The sequence below is a fragment of the Candoia aspera genome, chromosome 2 (genome assembly GCF_035149785.1).
Source record: "Candoia aspera isolate rCanAsp1 chromosome 2, rCanAsp1.hap2, whole genome shotgun sequence".
NCBI lineage: Eukaryota > Metazoa > Chordata > Lepidosauria > Squamata > Boidae > Candoia > Candoia aspera.
In genome coordinates, this window is record NC_086154.1 from 140,749,505 (window position 1) to 140,770,995 (window position 21,491).

Here is a 21,491-nt window from a genome sequence, read left to right on the forward strand (position 1 = left end):
TTCCAAGGAGGAGGAGAACGCGGCAGGCGCAGGAGATGTTTCCTAATACTTGGGGCACAGAGCCCATCCCAATCCAGTCAACAGTTTCAATGTACAATACAGTCAAGTCTGGCTGCTCCAGTTTGACAGATGACTAGCTGAAAAATGAAGCCAAAGATGCAGAAAAGTGTAAGAGGACAGAGGAGGAGAGCCGGCTGGCAAAGTAAAAGCTGCAATACTTCTTTTCCACCCTTTTGAAAATAAAATACTCTTTTAAAGAATATCTGAATATGCGTTTCCCCAAATGTTTCAGAGTATGAAAGCATCAAAGGAACGGCCACCAGCACAGAAGCCAATCAATCAGTTTACACTCAGTATAGCTATTCCAAGTGTGTCTCCCAACTGGTAGAAAGTAAGCCCCCCACAGTGATTTGTGGATAATGGGTAGCCTCCTCTGCAGCAAAGAGGAGAGTAATGAAATGATCACTGCTGATCTAGAGTTGATAGGCTAAACTTGACTAAGATCGGAGGAGGGGAGGATAAATTAAGACAGCAGCTAACAACCTGTAAGTATTTTAAAATGTTTGTGTTGTGTGCGGTTTTTAAAAAATCTTGAGGCCTCTTAAACTTAGCTGGTAAACTGGTTAAAACCACTGGGACTTACATTTGAGTACAGTAGGTACATCCATATTATTTACTCTGCAACAGTGAAACCTTAGCTATCTGGACCTCAACGTGAGGGATCAAATTCTGCTGAAATCTGCCTCATCATAATGTTGTCATCACACAATGACACCAATTATGCAAATGATGCAACCTGTGTTGCCTCAATGACATATGCTTTGATTTACCATATTTGGGAGAGTAACAGCCACCCCCTCCCCTAACCAGTCTATTAAAATGAGGCTTTGCTGTCTCTGTCTGCTGCCCCATCATAAGACTCTGGGAGGCTCACAACAAATGGATAGGCCTGCTTTTCCCCTCAAAGGCTTGTTAGAGATGCCAGAATATGGGAAGTACCAACAGCCTCTGGGTGAGTGGGCACCGCTCACTCTCTGCTGCTCAATTCACTCATCTCTGTGGCATGGGAGCAATCCCTCCCAATTCTCTGTTCCGAGTCACTGGTTGGCAATGACGGTTTTACAACTCAGCAGTAATGAAGTGTTTGGAAAGGAGAGGCTGAGGACACTGGTGAAACAAGGGGTGCATCTTCATCCCTGGCTTGCCAAGGGGATGTGCTCTCATCCTTGGTTTTCCAGTATGAGCCAGGATGAATTGGAGAGGAGGCGGTCTTACAACCCAGCAATCGAGAAAGAGGCTTACTTTGTGGGGAAGGTTATGGTTATGCATTTGGTTCTTGACCACAGCAGCTTTAAATGCACCCTGCTTGTCAGTTTCTTTCTCAACTTTTAGAGAAGAGGCTCATCTGGCTACTGCCGTCCAAACTCATAAAGCCGTGGGGTACAGTTATGGCCGGATGCACACATACCAACTATTTTAAGGAGCCTTAGAACCGGTGCAGGGATGTCTCCTCTCATTGCAAAAGGCTTCCAAAGAGGTCGGGATGAATCAGTTCAGCCACCATTTCTTACCTGTCCTCCACTAAAACGCTTCCGCAGGTTTTCAATTTGTTCAGCCTCCAACTTTTGGAACAAAGGAGTCACCTGGTATGAAATGTAGAAGAACATGAAAAAACCAAGGGGCACTTTGTGTGACCTAATTACATACACCCAGGGCTATGAGCATTCTATAGGCTTATCATTTGAGTGCTGTATCCGGTATTCATACGATTGCATGTAAATGTTTGAAACTCAATGGACAGTATCTGATAGAGGAAGGAAACAGCTCGAGTGGATGGGTAACATGGCATAATTTAGGTTCCCAACATTGCCACTTCTGTCTGTGTAACCATTATGCTTTTAATATTAAACTATTAAGCTTAATATCAAATAATTTACATAAAATTTTATTTCACAATTAAGCTGGCATCACATTTTGCCAAAATTAAAGACTACTGGACACCACTGAGACTTGGGGAGACGGGAAGAATTTAAATCAGGGGTCCCCAAACTCTTCAGCTCATCAACCTCTTCATGAAGTTTCAGATTGTTCATCGACCCCCCAATCATTTATTATATGAAAATAATTTAATAAATATTACTTTAACTAATAGTACTATGAGTAACAATAACAACAACACTGACCCCTCAGATAGTCCCATCAACCCTTGGGGGTCAATACTGATCACTTTGGAGAATGCTGATTTAAATCATTCTCTGAGCCTGATAGCCGCATTTACTAACAGAAGAAGCCTTGACACCATGAAATTAGCTTCATAAATGATTTTGAAGTTTTCCTTTGCAGCATGTGGCTTGGCTCACTAGAATACACTGAAGCTGTTTTCCTCATTTGTTTCCCACCATGATCCAAACAACAGTCTGTAGGAATAGCAAATGAATAGAAGTCACAGCTTGTAATAAGAAAAATATAATTATATCTCTTTTAGAACCCAGCTTAGTAAACCCATACTTTATCTACCACATAAGTTAGTTGTGCACTTTTTTTTTTAGAATGGAACAGCATTTCTTACATGAAGCTTGACTGCATCTAAGCTGGTATTTTTATCCTTTTATCTGCTATCTGGGAGAACTGGTCCTCAGCACCGCTTCTACCACCTACCACACGGCTTCCCTCCCACAGCACATACCGTGCCAATCTGATGTCCAAACGGCAAGGTGCAGACAAAGTCATTGGTCACAACATTGAAGCTGGATGGAATGCACAGCTGGTCCTGGATTGTAGCACTCACACTGGGCATGTAAGGTTGCAACACAACCGACAGCAGGCTTGCAATGTTGACAGCCACTCCTATCACTGTGCTTGCCCGTTTTCTAGGAAGAAAAAACATCTCTGAGAAGGAAGAAGCGGCAATGCCAAGAAAATGGTGCAACAACCTATAGGCAAAATTGATACCTGAAAATAAAAACTAGCTCACAACAATAAAGGCAGAGAAGCACCAATGCGTGTTTCTCCCTAAACAAACCAAATCCAAGTAAGGTATATCACAAAGTTGGGAGAATTCCCTCAGTTTGTTCTGCTTGATGCAGAACACAAAATAGCATTTGCCCAGTATCAGAACTCACTTGTCTGCATCACTGCCTTTGATGCATTTCCAGGGCTCGTTGACCTGAAGGTACTGGTTGCCATGGCGAGCAATATTCAAGATGCTGCGTAAGGCATCACGGATCCTATGAGAGAAAAAGAGCCAAGAGATAAAGTTGTTGAAGCAGGATAAGTAAGAAAATGGCAGTTTACCATTCTCGTTGCTGGGAAATACTTGGCACTACTAAGCAGCCCTCCCATGCAAACATGCAGGAAAGCTTTCAGTAAACCATCTGTTGGGCTTTCTCCTTTCAAACTCTCAAGCAGCCACTTACAACAGTCTTAGACATTTGTGGGCAGGGAAACTAATAAAGGAATTTGTAAGTTAATCATTTTTGTCCAGATCTGCCAGGCTAACACAGCCAACCCAGTGCAAGGCTTAACTGACCTCATTTTGACATTTATGAATCTGATCTCTCAAAACACTTCCGGTTAGTTACAATAATCTCATCTACTGTTTACTTCCAAAGAAAATGTGTAGGATTCAAGACCGCCTAGAAGAGCAAGTGTTAAGGATTACGGAACCAGCATCCACAAGCATTTAGATATTCAGGTGTTGCTACTTCACACATTCAGAGCCAATCTGGGGACAATCTGTAGCTCAGATGACCCTCCACAAGCAGAGTAGACAGAGGGTGGGAACGAGTCTTCCATACTCCAGAGCTTCTACCATTGCGGTTATTCACGCGCACCCTTCAGGACTCTAGGTTTTGTCTAAGCTAGAGACTGCACAGCTTCTAGAGTTACTGGCAGATGCTAGATTTCCAGGACGTACTTGACCTTCTCCAACAATTGGTTGTACTGCTGCAGCTCCAGAGTGATGTGAGCCAATAAGCGCTTGTCATCCTGATTCAAGTCCATAGCAGGGACGCAGCCCCCAAAGAATTTGCACACGAAAGTTCCTGCTCTGAAAAAGACAAGGGAGAGAGCTGAGAGGACACACTAAAGTCTAGACATAAGAAATTTACAGAAAGCCAGACTAATTCCCATCTTTTGCTTTCAACTATCATAATCTACCCATCTGGGCAACTTCTGGACAGTCAAATAACAAAAGACTTCTACACAAGGCTCTGAATTAATCCATTGGTTACTTGACACTCTGCCTAACCCACATTCTGCAGTTCCCAGCTACGGCCTGTTCTTGTGCATCTGAATTTCTCACTCCAGGTGGTCTCAGAAAAGGGACTTATTATAAACAGAGACTGAAGTAGTGTGGAACTCCAGATCAAAGTGCTTTTTCCCCCATTTTCTTTTTTTCCCAGTACCTCCACTTAGTAAATTCTTGCATCAGCCAAAGTAAGTTTTTTTTTTTGCTTCTTTGAGATTTACTCCTGGAGTCAAGATTTACCCTTCCACCTTACCCTCAACACACTGTGTTTAGACAAAGTAAAGATCAACAATGTAACTCCTATGAGCAACATGATGCTTGCTACTGCCTAAAATAGCCTCCCCCCAAATTATATATTTTAAAGAATGCCCAAAATTTCATAATGTCATTACATCTTGTGAGATTTCAACAATCTCACACATGAACACCAAAATATCAGACAATACTATGTGAGATGTTGATATTCTTGTGAACCGGAGAACCACTTGGGTCATCGCACACAAGGTTATGAAATGAGCCTGAAAAAGTTACTGACCCGGAGACACAGTGAAAGGGTGGAAAAAATAATCCTCAGGCACATGCATACACAGGCCCTTTTCAATATCAACCCCTCTTCCTTCCTACTGTGCAGCTTCACTTTTTTCTCCTCCTCCTAACTCTAGGCCAGTCTTTGCAGTTAGCTGGTAAACAGTTTGCCTGAATCTGATTTTTTTTTAGTACTGTTCTTTAGCTCACCCCTAGCCCAAAGTAAAGCCACCATGGTGTTGTGTTTTGTGGACCCACTCTTCTCTTGCCCATATTTACCTGTTGATAAAATTGCCAAGGGTGTTCAGCAGCTCCGAGTTGTTTTTGATCATCAGATCATTCCAAGAAAAGGCACTGTCTTGGCTCTCTGGCCGCAAGTAGAGCAGGTAAAAGCGCCAGATGTCTGCAGGAATGCCTGTGTCCTTGGCCATATCCCCAAAAACTCCCACACCACGGCTTTTGGAGAATTTGCCATCCTCGTAGTTTAAATATTCTACAGAAAGAAAGAGGGTGACGTTAGGAACTCTATTAGGGTTCTCTGTCAGAAGAAAGGGAGTGGAATCAGTCAACTTTTGATTCTAAGGCACCTAAGACGACTAGGAGCCAGGAATGAAAACGGGATGTTTGTGGCTAATCTACTCCTCCAGCAATTACCTGTTGCTATTAGATGGTTGACCAGAGTATAATTATCGCCAGTGCCCAGCAATGAGCAAGGAAACACAACACTGTGGAAGGGAACATTATCCTTGGCCATGAAGTTATAAAGCTGAATCTGAAGGCAAAGAAGAAAGAGTGAAAACATGGCATAAAGCACACTTTACCTCCTGCTTCTGATAACTCCCTCCCATCCTGTGTAGCCCCAAATGACTGATGATTGTGACAGCATGCATTGTGATTATTTTTTAAAATGTGTCTTACAACAATCAGAGGTACAGATCTCCTAAAGATATAATAATCTCATGTTACTTGCTGGAATGAGCTGAAGAACTTAAGACGACATTTTGGTTCTGAGTACTAAGCACGCTCAATGCTCAGAAGAGTCTATGCATCATGTGATGGAGGATTTGCCTGAATTTCCAGCCACAAATTTATTTATAGTATACACATTACAGAGATATATAAATGAAGAATACAGGAAATTTCACAAATATGCATACTTTCATATTATAAATAAAAAAGATAAAGTATTATAAAGATTGTAAAGATGTATTATTATGTATTTATATCTATTATACATATAAAGATGTATTATCATCTTTGGTACAAAGAAAGGAATCAGCTTTCAGAAGAAAGTGCCTGGATTGGCCCACCTGTTCTGGGTTCTTCCACCATTTCTCCCACTGGTCAGTATAATTAGCTGTGATGGACAGATAGCCAATTGGAGCATCAAACCAGACATAGAACACCTATTAAAAAGAGGGGGGGGGGTACACACAGAGATAGAAGATGATCCACAGAGAATAGAAAAGGAAATATTTGCATAAGTAGCAGAGATGTGGGTTTCATATTGCACCACTGCACATCTCCTGGCCATTATTTACTGTATTTTTCTAAAGGAAGATGATGACCCCAAATTAAAACAACGGGCCTCCTTTCCAAGGAAGAATTCACAGGAAAAAGTCATAAACACAATAGAATAAGATTTCCCACCTTGTCCACTGAAAGTGACCAATACCAGTTAAATCCAATTCTGCTCCTTCCTTCGTTTTTGGCAAAATGATGAAAGCAGCACCGTACAGCAAACTCTGCTTCTTTTGTACATATGTTCCCATGATGCACTACAAAAGGGGTGGAGCTTGCAGAACAACTGTTTTCATCATTTTGCCCAAAGTAACAATTTGGTCCCACCCCTCCCCAGGACACCGGCTATCCCCACTACCCAGAAACAAACAAACCAGCCAGAACCAGGATGGTGAAATACTGTAAATGTTAACAGATTAAAACTGTCTTTAAAAGATGACCCATTTAAGATTAATTGATACCCAGTTTGTACAGACATACAAACCATCATTCACTTTCCCTCTCATACACACATCCATTCAGATTCATCATCCTTCCTTCTTCCAGTAGAAAGAGCAAAAAAAAAAAAAAAGGAAAAAACCCAAGATGGTCAGGAGAGAGTATAGCTGCCCTGGGAAAAGAAGCAAGAAAGAGATGAGGAAGGGGAGGATATAACTGGACATACACATGTACTCAAAGACTGATGTCTTCCACATCTGGATGTGGAATATCTGCAGTGAGTCAGGGAAAGGGGACTACTTCAGCTCCACTGAGAGTGAGAACTCTAGAAGAACGCATCTGGAGTCCAGGGGCAGAGATGGATCTCCACCCATGGACTTCACAAGCGTTTTTCTAGTCGCCTCATTCTCAATGAGGCAGAAGCTAGTTCTCCCTTTCAACAGCATCTGCCTCTAGTTTGAAAGAAAATTAAGTCAATATCCCACCCCAATCCCACCCCCAGTTTAAAGGTAATGACTGGGGAGAGCCTCATCTTCCTTTTAGGTAAATACAGTTAGTACACATTTTGATATCATTGCTCACACACAGATTCTTGTCCTTACTTCAAAGCAGATGTTCTGGACAGACTTTCAGTTCTTTAGAACTGCAGTTCACATACTCTCTAACCATTGGCTTGCTAGATGGGGCATGTGTGAACTGTAATCCCAAACTACTGACACTTGCTGGCTAAGTGAAATTTGCACTTAGTGTGACACTCAATCACACCAAAAAAGATGCCTTTGAATCTCCCTGCCCCATTTCTCACCTTATCACGGAAGCCATCAAGCGGAACTGGTGTGCCCCACTTCAGGTCACGAGTGATGCAACGTGGCTTGAGGCCATCACGGATCCAGGAGCGGGTGATGTATCTTGAGTTGGGGGTCCAATCCCCACTGGACTGGGACACAGCCAACCATTTCTCCAGACTGTCTTCTAACTAGTTTTTGCGAGGTTAGAGACAGTAAACAGGATTTCTGGCTATGGTATATCAGGATGTAGCACTTGCCATAATGATGACAGTGTTAAACGAATAATTCGTATCTCTACTTGGATCAATCTTAACATTTTATCTCCTGTACTTATATACTACTAACAATTAAAACCCAAATAAAAAGCAATATTTAAAGACAAACACACCCTCACACACACACAAAAATTACATGCTCAGTTGTGACAAATACAGTAGATCAGAAAAGTAACCCAACTGTGCCTGCCACTTGCAAAGTGGATAGGACAGAATTTTTTTCATCCTTTTCTGTTATTTTATCCCTTAAAATCTCCAAAATATTGGGCTGATTTTTCATAGTTGTCAAATGTGCAATGTTTTACAGAACAAGTTGAAAACCTCTGTAAGGTTTAAGGCCATTTTGTTCCCCAAAACAAAACAAGCTGGAAATTTATATAATACACAAAATAAAATTGGATCCAAGAACTGCACACTACTTTTTCCAAAGCATCATACAAGTAATTAATATCCATTTCAGCTACTTCCTTCAACTTATATGGAATACCGACTTAGAAGCCACTGTTAATTCTTCCAATATTGTTATATCTCATAATGTTTTATCGTATCACTGTCATATGGGCATTGTATATTTTTAAAAAATGCCCATACATTGAAAAAATAAACAAAGCCAACTGAAGAGTTCAGCCTTGCCATTCCAGCAATGTCATGAGACAAGTGGCCACATCTCTCATGCTAACCAGAGCATCCCTTGCAAGAAAGCACACTTAGAGCTTGGTGTGTTGGAAATTTCTAGCCTCGGTTATGATTTACCTTCTGGTGAACATGACTGTGGTCAACTGCTTGCTTCAAGTTTGACCTCTTCTTATGAAACAATACATATGTAGATATGGAGGTAGTCCTCGACTTACAACCACTTGTTCGGTGACCGTTTGAAATCATGAATGCGCTGAAAGAAGCGACTTATGGCTGGTGCCTGAAATTATGGTCATTGCAGAGCCCCCGTGGTCATGTGATCAAAATTTGGGTGCTTGGCAGCCCACCCATGCTTACGAGCGCCAGGGTGCTTCAACTCCCCCCACCTCATCTCCCCCCATCAGCATGGTCATGTGATGTCACGCTTTATGTCCTTATTACTTAGCGATGGGGCTCCTGGTCCCGATTACCATTGTTAACTAAGGACCACCAGTAATCTAGGGTAGGAAGTGAAATTTTCTCACTGTTTCTTTGGATCAAAGTGCCTTGTTCATCTGAAGAGGGGAATTAATTTTCCTGTGCCTGTACCAGGCTAATTATATCCATTATTAATCTTGCCCCTATTAGAACATTACATCATGATCATGTGTGACAGAAGGATGGAGGGTTGTGTCCTAGATATGCCTTTATCAGAATTAGTTGTATGGATGTATGCTGCTCAGGGCAGTATCTTTCAGACAAGTGACTTTTTAGAAGTTATCTGGGGCTTTCTAAGCCTTACGTTTCAGTCAAGGTTTGCCCCCATTCCCCAGTTCTAATGGTAGAAGTCATCCCAGTCGACATGTCTTTTGTTTGTAACTAGGCAACTTGAAAATCATTTTACATACATCATAACACTTTATTCTCCTAGGTGGTTAATCAATGTAATTTTAATAAAGTGAACTGTATTGTGTTTGTTGAGATCAACTATCAATATCCAGCAAATGTGTATAAGACATTTATTTCCTGAAGCTGTGGTTTCTGATGAAGACCTTAACTGATGGGCAAATAGTGGGAAAATTATTTGAACCACATTCTATACCATCAATTTTATTTCTGCTTCATGTTGGACCAATTCCAGTTTAGGAAGATTCTTCAAAGATAGCTCCAAGTGAAGCCCACTTCAATAATCCAATCAAGGTGTTAATTAAGTCCTATGTCTTTACAATCATGTTAGGCCTCATCAAAGACCAGCTTAACTGGCAGACTAGTTTAAAATGGGACAAGGCAGCTCTGCCTTCAAGTACAAAACTGAATCTAGAAATATCCCCCATCTGCTCAACGCTACAGTTCCTTTACTTCTTAAGAGGAGCACCTCTGTCTGGTCCGGATTGCTTATTGGCAGCTCATCACTGGCACCAGATGCTGATTCAAAGAATCACAGAACGCCACCTTCTAAAGACAGAAGGACAAGGGGCTCACCTTGGGTAGATCTAGGAAGAGGTGCTGGGAAGATTTCACCACAGGGGTTCCTTGGCAAACTTTGCACACTGGTTTCTGTCAGAAAGAAAAGAAGAACACATCATGAGATAATTTGTTCAGCACATTACCTAAACAGAATCACCATATTTCATAGCAGTATACCTCTGAATCCTAAGAATGCCCTTGTCTTTACATCCTTTCAAGAAAAAGCCAACTATCCAGGACGAAGACTATGCTACACAGAGATTGCTCACATCAAACACAGCAATATTTTACAGTTAGGCCCATGAACCAAGGCTAGAATGGATACTGTTAAGAAAATTAGCAGCAGATGCAGGCAAGGCAAAAGGAAACAGCATTTTATTTTAAAATCCTGGAACTGGGAGAAGTGCAACATAGGCATGTCACCTTGTTACACACTTCTTCCTCTCACAGCATTTTAAATACAAATTTAAATACATTTCTTGTACACGGATAAACCTTGAAGTCAAATGGCCAATACAAATAAGAGAGAGGAAATTAAAAACAATGGCAGAGGGGAACATCCTGATGGGCTTTAATGGTTAGGAAACTGAGCTATTAGTGACAATTAAGGACAGTGCTAAACACAAGATTCATAATGCCTGTTGAGTTATAGGCCCTTAACAAGTCTTGACAAATAGAGATAGTAAAAAATTCACATTGCCTCCTTGGTCAATTTTAAATGAGCTCCCTCTAAGAGACATAACCTCTTAAGTATCTATGAAGTAGAGGGGGAAGGATCCAGTAATGTTGAGGATGTGTTAAAGTAACAGTGGAAAAGCAGGGAGGGAAATTCAAGTGAAGAATAACAAGAAGGAAAATAAATATGGGAGTATGCTCATCCTTTTCTAAAACGGTAGGTGGCCATGAGGAAATACAGCAATATAAGTAGTACAGCAAACAAAAGGAAAAGTGAAACAAGAGAAACTAAGATGTTCTTCTTAAAACCGCAATAGCAAAAATACAAATCTAACAACAAAGACAACAAATCTAACAGAGTAAAAGACACAAAAACGTAACATTTCCACAACAGCGCTAATATCCCAGATCCTGAGGGGAGACTGGATCTCACTGTGAACAAAAGTAATCCTATTTACTGTATTGCAAGGTCTAAGATTTAAGACAAATGAATCATTTGCTTATATCTGACTTTCCCTTTGATTGTAGCATGCTGGATTCCTCAGCCACGAGAGATATAAACAATAGAGTTGTGAATGAGGATATACCTGATATTTAATGATATGGATTCACTAACAGATTAAGGCAAGACTTGACTTGTGCAATGAGGACAATAATGCTGACTTCTGATTTGTCATAAGGAAAACACATGGTCAAAGTATTATATAAGCACTGGGGCATACATTCTATTAAGGTAGGCTTTGTTTAACCACGGTTTACTGAAGTCACAATTGACTAGGCTCAAAACTTACTGTCATAAACCATAATTTACAAATTACAGTATCTGGCTAAACCAAAATCAAACATTGCAAGATGATTTAGTGCATTATCATGCGAGAATTTTTCCAAGGCTGAGAAGGGAACATGAACTAGCATAACGGGATTGTACTCCTCTCAGGAAAGGAAGAGGAGATCTTATCTAGTTTAATGGAATCTTAGTAGAACAGATTACTTGGATCCCATCAACTTTTATTGGAAAAAAAGTCCATTCTGAAGATCAGGTTCAGGCTTGAGTAAATGTTTCAACAACAGTACCTTAAGTTCAGTGGCATTTATGAGCTTGCCACATTTGTCACACTGATCTCCACGGGCTTCTTCATAGTTACAGAAAGGGCAGATGCCTTCCACAAAGCGATCTGCTAGGAATCTCACACATTTCTCACACTTCAGCTGATCCACTATCTCGGTCAGAAGATAGTTGCGCTCCAGCAACTGCTGGAAGATGCCTTGCGCTATTCTGAAGGGTTAAAGAAGGGGAGATGTAAGAAACAGCTTCCGATCTTCACACATACACCCAAATATTTTTAAAAGTATAAAGGGTAGCTTGGAAACATAAATGCCTGTTGACAGCAAAGCATTGCTTGTCTTTAATTTGCCTCTGTTTCCAAAGAATGTTGACATGTCTATTACATTTGCACTTCTTGAATTTTTTTTTTTACTATGGGGGGGCAGAGAGATAGGCAGGCAAAGCACCTCATGCCTTGAAAACAAAGTGAGTCATTCTGTGGTCTTATTCCATGCAGACATTTATGTTGGCCTGCAATGTGTAATTCCATGGCTTTGTTGTTAATTGCCTGTGAGTGGATGAGTGCTTCTCAGAGTATAGCAGAGCACAGTAACATCTGGATTTAGTACTGAGCCCAGGTTCATTTTAATTAAGCTGTTTATCTGTGTCCCAAAAATGTGGTCAATGTTGATATGGCAGAATTCTAAATGGTGGGGTTGACGCAAGGCACTAAGTTAAAATGGTCACATGATCTATTCCAATAATACAAGCAAGGATGGGTAACTGAATGCCCTCCACATCTTCTGGCATGCAACTCTCAGCAACTGCAGCTGGCAGCCAAGTAATCTAAATATCTGAAGGGCAAGAGGTTGGCTGCTCCTTGAAAAGTAAATCTGAACAATCTCTGGATTTCTATAACCAGGTTCATACATAATGATAAGTCATAATATGGGTTTTGGGTTTAGAATGATGAGTGAATCAGATCAAAGAAAGCCAAAGACCGATCAAGTTTATTTATATTCAAGAAACATGGATTGTTTTTGCTTTAGTGTAACTTAATGGCCTGTTTAACAAATAATGGTTTAAATGTCCCAGCTTTCCATTATGACTTAATGCTATCTAGCTGTTTCAATTAACACTTTAAAATATTTTTCTACTTTTATCAATTCAGTGGTAAAAATGAAAATCTTGACAAACTTTTGGCATCTATTTTCCACAAAATAGGACAACCTGCAACTGATGAAGCAAGAAGCTAATAAATCAGGAACATAGCTTCATTTGAGAATTATATTCAGATTGGCCAACACAGAACAGAGGACACAGAGCATATGATGTTCTCTATCACCTTCCGTGCTGCCATATCCTCATTTGTGACACATGAATGAAATCTACAAGTTTACTCCGAAGAAAGAATTCACATCCCAAACCAGCATATGCAATGGATATTTCCAAGGCATTCATCTGTCACCTCCTAGTGATCCACTAATTTGACTTGACAAGGAAGTTACAGGTGCTCAAGAAATGTCCACTAATCTGTCCACTGATCATTAGAGATTCAAGGGAAAGTATCACAATAGATAACAACAGAAGGAGATGATACAGCTTGCCAGAACTGGGCAGCCATTTACTAACTCTGTGATTGGTAATAGTTGCTTTTCTCAGATGATGTCAAAGCTATACTTGTAGCCCTTTTGGCCAAGGGATGGGATAAAAATGCTTTACATGAATAGCAGTTCTTTACTTTGGCAATTCAAAGTGTTCACCTCTGCACACTTTCAGAAGCTAGCTTCAGAAACTACCTTCAATCATTTGTCAGTCTTTTGGCTAGCTCCAAAATAGGAGGCAAACTCTACTGCAGTTACAATACAAAACAAACATCTGAAGACTGTAAGACAGGGAGGGAAGGAGAAAAAATTGTTATGTCTCATTTCTGCTTTTCTTTCCCAATTGACAATACTTCTAACTGCAGCACTTACGTGGTCTGTTGGGCTGTGGTGGTGCGACCAAAGTAGTCAAAAGAGATGTTGAACCACTGGTAGATTTGCGCATGGACAGAGTAGTATTTATCACAGATCTGTTGTGGTGTCAGTCCTTCCTCCATGGCCTTTGTCTCTGTGGCAGTACCATACTCATCAGTACCGCACACATAGAGCGTGTTCCAATTGCGCAAACGGCAGTACCTAAAAAAAAAAATGCTACCTGTTTCAAAAGTGGGAGACTTATTGCTATCAATAAGGACTAAGGCCTCATATGATCCTGCTTTACGCTGAATGGACCATAACTCCAATACAGCACATTATTTGTATGCAAAAAGTCTCACATCCAACAGTCCCAGGAAAAGGCACAATCTTAGGCAGGTGTGGCAAAGGCAGAATTCAGAGATTCACTGCTAGAATAATTGATAAGTGCACATGGACCAGGAATCTGGCCTGGGTGTGGGTGCCTGGAAAGAGATGCTTTAACTTACCTAGCAAAGGTATCAGCACTGAGAACACAGCCAATGATATTTCCAAGATGAGGCACATTGTTGACATAGGGCAGTGCACTTGTGATCAGCACATTCTTCATGCCTTCCACAGGCACTCTGGGGAAGACAGACACATGAATTCAGAGATGAATTCAGATTTGTGGCTTGCTCAAGCAGTTGAGATAGGATGGGGTGGGGGAGAAGTAAGGCAGGAGGAGAAAGCTATACAATGCCCAAGGAAATACAAGGGAACGTCCACTGGAAGCAGCAAAGTTTCCTGAGGAATCTGCAATTTAGAAAGGTTAACTCTATAGGCAAAATTGGCCTTCTGCAAATTCATGCACATGCAGATCGCATGAAACATGAGAATTGGCTTTTAATTTCTAGGGTTGTGCAGAAACTCCATGAGAAGTTAATAAACAGTAAGAGGTGAATAATCTGTGGCTCTCCAGATGTTGCTGAAACTCCAGTTCCAGCCAGCAGTGCCAATTATCAAATTAGAATACAACAGTATCTGGAAAACTACAAGTTTCTGTGTCACTGAGACAGATGATGATGGGTGCTGTTGGGAATTACGTTGCTGCATTTTGATAATATTGAGGTTGAGAAACAACCTCTTAATACTGACAATTTCCACAAGATATTTAGAGTGTAGCATGCATAGTGAATACACACAGAGGGAAGCCTCACATCCAATTGTTTGGGTCCTTAGGAGACCAAAGGGAAGGTGAATTGTTTCTCTGTTTTAAGATCTTCTTTGGCACCCCTTATTACCACAAAGGCATTTCAGCCCAGCAAGATTCTTACATAGGGTGCTGTGGTTTCCAAGGGCTAGGAAGGCTGGCTGGTCCTCTGCTCCAGACTTCAGCAATGGCTTCAATCTCCACATCAGACAAATACTGCTGGGCTGATTCATCTTCCTAGAGAGAAGGACAGACATCCTGTAAAGCTGCTTTCTAGATATCCAGCAACCCACATCTACAAGTTACTAAGGGACCATGGTAAATGCTAGGGAATACCAAAGTCTAAAACAACAATCATAGCACAAACCCTCCCCTTGGCCTACCTTCCCTCCTTAAATGATGGAGTAGTATCTTAGGGCCAATCTATTTAACAAAACAAGCTCTAAACAGGAGATACCATCTCTTGCCTACACAAAGCTACCATTTTTCTGGACCATGGCATTTCCCATTTCAGATTCTATTCAACAATTGAAGCCATTGTCCCAATACTCTGGAATTCCCCTGAATCTGTGATGTAAATGTATGCTAAAGTCCATGCAAGATAATGCTGGGCATTTCTAGCCTCACTTTCTCCTTGATTCACCACTTTGGTAAGTAGAAGGAATTCTTCAATAAAATGACCTGCAACTTATTATGCTACGGGCTTAATATGCTCTTGGATTAAGTGAGAATAAAAGGCCTGCTTCCCATAGGATATGGAGGATTAATACCTTGGCTTCATTGGTAGCTGATTTCTCAAAGGCCAGACTGGGAGCAGGATGCTTCTGTAGATAGGCTTTAAGTTCCAGCAATCCCTTGGGTGTCCATATAGATTCCACTGCCTTTCTGCAGTGTTCCTTCAGGTTCATGTTCTGGAACCAACTCCTCAAAGCTTTCAGCTCGTCTTGAACATTAAATTAGAACATGGTTATTTCCAGAGAAAACTCTCATTTGGTTAGGTTCCAAAGAGAATATTTTTGCTAATGCCCCCAATCACACCTGCAGGCAAGAGCCAGTAAGTCTAACTGCCAGGATTCACTCACGCTCCCTGCACAATTAATTGGAAAAGTAGACCAAGGAATAACAAAGTCAGTCTGAGCATGGCAGGCACTACAGGAATAAACTGGGGAGGTAACTTTAAAGAGTTAAAGCTAAGAATCCAAAAAGCACTCAAAAGTTAGCCAAGTGTCCCTTTCTAAACCCTAGGACACTTAGCAGGGGTTCCTCAAAGGTCAGTAATGGCAGACAGTCCAGGCCTGTAAGGAAAGATCTTGCCTCCCATTACTAGTCTTCCCTCACAATTACAGACATAACTGCAAAGGTGAACAGGCCTGGACAGCATTTCATGCAGTCAGCAATGCCCCAGAATCCTGTATATGATGGCTTGGTGCAGAAAAGATTCTCCAAAGACAGGGAGAGGTGCGTGGGATTTTGTTTTAGCAATTGCCTAGGTACCTCCATCATTTAGGGAAGGGAGAAGGTGAGAGAAGGAACTTCTCTCCAACAAATACGGATCGATAAAGGAACAGCAAAAAAGGGTTGTGTGACAGAAGTTGCTATCTGTTGTCTTAAAGCATGAAGGTCACCTCTGGTACCTTCCCCAACTTTGGGAGATTATAGGAATTGAAGTCCAATACATTTGGAGGTGATTGGGTTGGAGAAAGCTGAACTAAGCTGTGGGCATCACTCACTTGGTAAGAAGGATTCATCTCTTAACAGAGGAAACAGAGATCCCCACAGGACGACATCAGCAGCTGACTCAACATCCTGGATTTAAAAAATCAGAAGAAATTGGATCAGGCTGGATATGCAGAAGGGGAAGCTTGAACATTTCACTAACATTTGAAAACCATTCCCCAAAAGTTCAAGACAGGAACTTCTTTAATAACACAGATGTAAATTCTTCTTTCCACTATTAACACTGCTAGGAGAAGCTAGCACAGTAACGAGCACTTCTATTTAACTGGCTTTATATATCGCACAGTAATTTTTATTTACACATTCCAGAATTTGATCCAAATAAGAGGATAAACAACAATAAAGTCAGTTCTGAAATAACTCTGCAAAGATAAAAAGAACTAATAGACACTCCAGTGCTTTTTCCTAATGAAGATAGATCTAGAACAGAGGTGGGTAATCTGGAACCCATACATGGCTCTCTCAGCCTTTATTTTGGGAATCTTCGGAGCCTTCCCATAATTATGATACCAAAATAGAATGGTGATAACTAAAAAACAGCGATTTTCTGACTGCTATTTTTGTAGATAATTAAAAAAAGCATGCCAACCCCCCAAAAGAATTAATCCACCTTTGAAAGTAACTTCTGTCTCCCACAAGAACCAAAAGAGAGAAAAAAAAATAGGCTAAAAATCTGTTCTTCTCTGGAGAGATTGCTCTACTGGTGAGAATCATTCCATCTATCCAGGGCGTTGGCATTCTTCCCCCCAAAGTGTGACCAACATGCCCAAAAGAAGTTGCCCCAAAATTACTAGACTTCAGACATATATATTTTGCTGTAAGCATAGGAACAGCAGTTAAGCCACCAGAGAATTTCAGCTCTCATTACTAATATTCTTAAGACCTAGCTTTCAGTCCTTAAAATTTACTAGAGCAACTCTCCACATATACACAGTGCTTGTGGAAATCTCAAAAGCCACAAGAAAGATGTGAAAGGCACTATGGCTTCTCCTCCATGCTCTATTCTGACCCTGAACCACATTTTAATGCAGATATAATCCACATAAAACCCAACTGTGCTGTGCTTTAAATTTAATTTTACAAAAAGCCAAGGTTTTATAACAAGCAGGTATCCTTTCAATTCTCCCACATCTCAGCTTGTATGTCAGCCAGTACTGCAAAGTCCACTTTACAGAGGTTCTTACTTACCCCAGTGAGGTAAGAGGCGCCCTTTTTGGTAAGAATCTGGTCAAGGTAGTCCAGTGGCTTCCGGATGATGTTCAAAACATCCTCTCCTTTCTTTTCTTGTACCACATGAAGATACAAAGCTGCAGACAAAGCAGGCTGAGAGGAAAAGGAGGCATTTTAATTGATCTTCATCCTCCCTCTATTGTCTTTTGTCATTGCTTGAAAATTACACTGCAATCATCTTATTAGATTCATAGTGTTATATTTATTTCTTTATCAGATTTATATCCCACCTTTCCTCCAGGAACTCAGTTATTTCCTCCTCCAGTTTTTCCCTGCAACAACAAGACTGTGAAGTCAGTTGGGCTGAGAGAGAGAGTGACTGGTCCAAGGGTGCCCAGTAACCTTCCATGGTTGAGAGTAGACTAGAACTTGGGTCTTCCCAACCTAATCTAACACCTTAACCACTATGCTACACTTGCTCTTCCTTCAGAAAAAAAAATGAATCACAGTAATAGCACTGGGCTACTAGACTTACAAACTTAACTTTCAATTTACTGCTATAGACCAGAGTGATCACGAAATAGAATGGAACTATGAGGAAGAAACACCAAGTTTCCAAACTTTTGATTCTTAACATCTGGTTTCATCTGCCTCCAGTGGTGCCCCCAAGGCACCTGTCCACTTTCCTCCACAAAGAGGCCACCAATTCTAATGCTGATGGTTTACACACCCCAAACTGTTTTAGTGTCTGTCTCTATTTCACCTATATAGTAATGGATTGGTAATCTGGGAAAAGGCTAAACAGTGGAAAGTGTAGCTTTTTCCTTGCCTCACTGTCTAGGTTCTTACATTATGCTAAATCATGAACTGTTGTTGTTTATTCGTTTAGTCGCTTCCAACTCTTCGTGACTTCATGGACCAGCCCACGCCAGAGCTTCCTGTCGGTCGTCAACACCCCCAGCTCCCCAGGGACGAGTCCGTCACCTCTAGAATATCAAAAATCATGAACTAGGTGCAAATAAATATGCCACAAGCATCAGCATGTGCCTCTAGACGCCTTGCAGGATGCCTATCAGGATCTCCACCCCACTGACTTCTGCAAAGTCTCTGGCACATTATTTATTTGCAACAAAGCCTTTGGATCCCACAAAGTCCCCACTAGCATGGTAGAGGATATCCTGGGTAAGTAGGTGGGGAGAACTAGTTTGTCTTCTGGTAAATAAGGTGTTTTACAAGTCTTCTATGGCAGCCATTTTGTGAGTGTGCTCATAACATGCTTTTAAACTTTTAGTTTTCCCCAGGACCAAAATATTTGCCTAGTTTGCCATGGCTTACAAATCACATCGGCCTAGGTTCACAGTACATTAAAGCCAAACCACACAATCACTTAATGCAGTGATTGAGTGCTAACATTAGATTTGCTCACTCAACACAGTATGTCATCACACAGTTGGTTTAGTTTGGGTTCAGTATGTTGTATGAACCAGCATGAGAGACAGCGAGAACCAGGCAAAGGAGGAGTTCAGTGAGTGCAAGAAGAGACAGCCCAGGTAGGGGAAGGAAGGGTTTCAAAGATTCTACCTTAACTGATTCACTGTAAGTCTGCTTGGTAATTTATTTTTACAGTCTTCAAGATTATGTTTTCACCTTAACTAGCATTAAAAGTGTTTTTCCTCAAATCAGTGTGGTTCTTGCTTCTTGAATTTGCTAGCTATGTGGGCCTTGACAGCCAGGCACTGTAGCCAATAAAACATGAGTTATCATTTGTCATGTTGTGCTTCTCCAGCCAGTAAATCCCACTGAATTTGGTATGATGAAATCAATGAACTGAAATATTGTTGGGACAGTTGGGACAGTTCCAACTGGCAACCTGAGGCACACCTTATTTTCTTTCTTCTAAGTAAAATGTTGCTGTTCACTCCAAAGAGAAAAGCACTGCACTAGGTTAAACACTGAACAGCTGTGTTTCTCAACTTTGCCAACTTGAAGATATGTGGACTTCAGCTCCCAGAATTAGGAATTCTGGGAGCTGAAGTCCACACATCTTCAAGCTGCCAAGGTTGAGAAACACTGCTGTAGATGCTACAGGAAGAAACATAGCTTCATCTGTATATGTACAGAATAAGTCACTCTTCACTGACAAAAGGTACAAAGAAACATACTACAGTATACCTGTCAGAGGTTCTCTGGTATCAATTGGCTCCTCTCCACACATCCCACTCACATAGCTGGGCATAACCTGAATCATCGCCTGAACAATGAGACCTCTTCCCTTTAGGAACAATGGTTTACCCCCTTGTCCCCAAATACGTGGCCATTTTACTCACCTCTAGTTCAGTCACATCCCATTCAAATAACTGATTGGCAAAACCACTCATTTCTTTTCCAGATAAGTGGAAAAAGTATCTAGAAAATAAACAAGCAAAAGGGGGTGAGCACTCTCAGGCAATGCACTTCCAGGGACATTAAAAAATATTGTAGAAGAGCCTTTGTTCCATCTTGAGGAGCTTTCTTGCTATCTCACAAGAGGCTACCGTTAGCACTGCCCAATCTAGAACTTACTTTCTTCTGGCAAAGGATGATTCTTTCTCATCATTTTCCATTTCTAGAGTAGAGGTGCTCTTGAGCTGAACTCAGTTCTTTGTGACTATACAGGTGCATCCATTTTCGTGGCAGGTCTAAGGAAGAGGTTGCCACTGCCCGGATGTCGGTTTTTTAACTTCCCAGACCACCCTGCAATTCTCTGCTGCTCTTCTGTTCCAAATACTCATTAGGTCTCATCCCATCTAGTTTAAAGCCAGATAAGGACATCCAGATGCAACAACCTGCTGACACTTTCTATACAGATAGCCTTGTTTAGCAACTGCCTCATTTAGCTACTGTTTAGTTACAATGATGATGAAAAAGTAACTTTGTGACCAATCCTCACATTTACAACCTTTGCAGGTCTATAAACAAAGGAAAGCTGAAACAAGATCATAAGCACTGGCACTGTTTCACTTAGCAACCACTTGCTTAACAACCAAGTTGCCAGTACCAATGAGGACTACCCATACCTGGTTTTGCAATATTAGGTACATCTATTACTTACGTTGACATTAGAAAGTCAGTAGGGTGCAATGTTTAGAGGGCAATAGACCTATATCCAAGACTCCTCATGTGGCTAGTTTTTCTTCGTTTAACTCCCCACATTAAATGGTTGCGAATATATACCTGTTACTTGGGGAAAGGGCAGCAAAGGTATGGTATTACTAATGTACTGTCTCAGTAGGCTGGAAGCAGACAAGTTTTGTGGCAGGGCTGCAATTCTTACATATGGATCTATGTTTGGGTGTGTGCGTAAGCGTGTGTAGCCTGATGATAACATAAGAATATCATGCAAACAGGGTGGGGCCATTTTTCTGAAGGTTGAGGGTTTGGGACATTTGGGGGAAGGGAAGTCTGAAGCTTAAGTACCATTACGTCTTTCCAAAAGTTTAACAAGCTTTTTTTCCTGCTCATCTTCAAAATGAAATCAGTGATTTGCTGATGAATTTTGGTGATCTTGTAGCTCTCTGGTGCCTCAAAAAATGGACTGAGAGTTACATGCAGAATGTGATTTGCTCCTCTATTAGTCACATCTCTGAAATGTGCTTTGTATCTCTCCTCCAAACTTATCTTCTTTTCACTTTTAAGAAGAGACCCTACTCTGTTGAAATGTATACATGGATATGCTTATTCTCCAGCTACATCCAGAATGTGTTCCAAAAAGTGGCAAAGTTGGGGGATGATCAGTTCTGTTTTTACCTCCACTTTTTGCAGTGTAAAAGGAGTCCCAAAAAAGTATCCTTCCCAAG

General features: G+C 41.0%; 1 protein-coding gene across 2 annotated transcripts in view; it reads right to left on the bottom strand.

Annotated features, from left to right (window-relative positions):
• MARS1 (methionyl-tRNA synthetase 1) overlaps nt 1-21,491 on the bottom strand; it is a 29,699-nt gene that overhangs the window by 2,155 nt on the left and 6,053 nt on the right. For both annotated transcript variants that reach the window (XM_063293918.1, XM_063293919.1), the window contains exons 3-19: nt 19,983-20,061; nt 17,674-17,808; nt 16,479-16,554; nt 15,519-15,691; nt 14,873-14,985; nt 14,066-14,182; nt 13,575-13,778; nt 11,628-11,829; nt 9,894-9,968; nt 7,539-7,709; nt 6,085-6,180; nt 5,429-5,546; nt 5,054-5,267; nt 3,917-4,048; nt 3,123-3,227; nt 2,687-2,870; nt 1,572-1,643 (exon numbers count right to left, since the gene is read on the bottom strand). In XM_063293918.1, the coding sequence (XP_063149988.1) occupies nt 1,572-1,643; nt 2,687-2,870; nt 3,123-3,227; nt 3,917-4,048; nt 5,054-5,267; nt 5,429-5,546; nt 6,085-6,180; nt 7,539-7,709; nt 9,894-9,968; nt 11,628-11,829; nt 13,575-13,778; nt 14,066-14,182; nt 14,873-14,985; nt 15,519-15,691; nt 16,479-16,554; nt 17,674-17,808; nt 19,983-20,061 (2,266 nt within the window). The remainder of the gene's footprint in view (nt 1-1,571; nt 1,644-2,686; nt 2,871-3,122; nt 3,228-3,916; nt 4,049-5,053; nt 5,268-5,428; nt 5,547-6,084; nt 6,181-7,538; nt 7,710-9,893; nt 9,969-11,627; nt 11,830-13,574; nt 13,779-14,065; nt 14,183-14,872; nt 14,986-15,518; nt 15,692-16,478; nt 16,555-17,673; nt 17,809-19,982; nt 20,062-21,491) is intronic.